Source organism: Octodon degus, unplaced genomic scaffold (genome assembly GCF_000260255.1).
Source record: "Octodon degus isolate 3935 unplaced genomic scaffold, OctDeg1.0 scaffold00122, whole genome shotgun sequence".
Taxonomy (NCBI): domain Eukaryota; kingdom Metazoa; phylum Chordata; class Mammalia; order Rodentia; family Octodontidae; genus Octodon; species Octodon degus.
This window is the reverse complement of record NW_004524698.1, coordinates 3,176,407-3,177,322: the sequence shown is the minus strand read 5'-3', so window position 1 is coordinate 3,177,322 and position 916 is coordinate 3,176,407. Positions and strand designations below refer to the sequence as shown.

At 42.7% G+C, this 916-nt stretch overlaps 1 protein-coding gene across 1 annotated transcript in view; it reads right to left on the bottom strand.

Moving 5' to 3' along the window:
• Window positions 1–705, bottom strand: part of Erich6b (glutamate rich 6B) — a 26,689-nt gene extending 25,984 nt beyond the window's left edge. Inside the window, exon 1 of the mRNA XM_012516709.1 lies at window positions 619–705. Coding sequence (XP_012372163.1) covers window positions 619–705 — 87 coding nt within the window. The remainder of the gene's footprint in view (window positions 1–618) is intronic.
• Between the last annotated feature and the right edge of the window lie 211 nt (window positions 706–916).

Sequence of the window (916 nt, the reverse complement as noted above, 5' to 3'; positions counted from 1 at the left end):
TGGCATGTGGTGCTGGGGGATTGAACCGCGGTCCCTGATGCCTTGCCAAGCTTGTTCTAAGTAGGTGCTTTAGACCACTGAGCCATCTCTCCAGCCCTCAAAACTATGTTATTAAGAGAAAAGAGAGCTATAAAACAGAATGCATATTATGAAGCCTTTTTATGGATACATACATTTTAAAAAGATATTTATATTTGTATATACATTAAGGTTTCCAGAAGGCTAAAGAGTAGTTCACGGTAGCTATTACTGGGAGGTGAAGAGATGGAGACTTGAAAAATTTATTTTACAGCCTTTTGACAATTTCAGTCTTTAAAAATCATGTGTATGTGGTAGTTGCAAGAGTCAAAAGCTAGGTTAAATCGAACTACTTAAATAAATAAACCACAACACCCAGTCTGGTTGTGTCACACGCTGCCTAAAATCCTTCAGTGACGAAGCCCTGAAATGCCCTGGTCCTTGCTGTGGGAGCTCCCTGCTCAGCTTGCTTGTCCCATGAGGCTCTCCGAAGGCCGCCAGATGTTCCCCCCTGTATCAGGACCTCACGTGAGACATGCTGCCTGTGAGTGCCTACTGCTCTAATGTTCGGAGAAGATCTCAAATTTGTATGCACCTTACGTTCTCATAAAAGGTCTTGACTTCCTCATTGTCCGTTTGCTGCTCCTCCAGTAGGGTGTCCCAAAAGGTTTTTTTATAAATATCCATGGCTTTTGATTTTGGTAGGCACATTGATAGAAAGGCATTTGGAAGGGAAACCAAAAGAAAGACATACATTCATGATGTTTACCTTTGCCCTTTGAAAATGCATATCAATGAGACTAAATACATTTATGAAATCACTGTTCAACTTGGGGGTGCTAACACTGCAGGACCAAGGGGGCTGACATAAGGGTGCAAGGGTGTGCTCCTGGTGGGT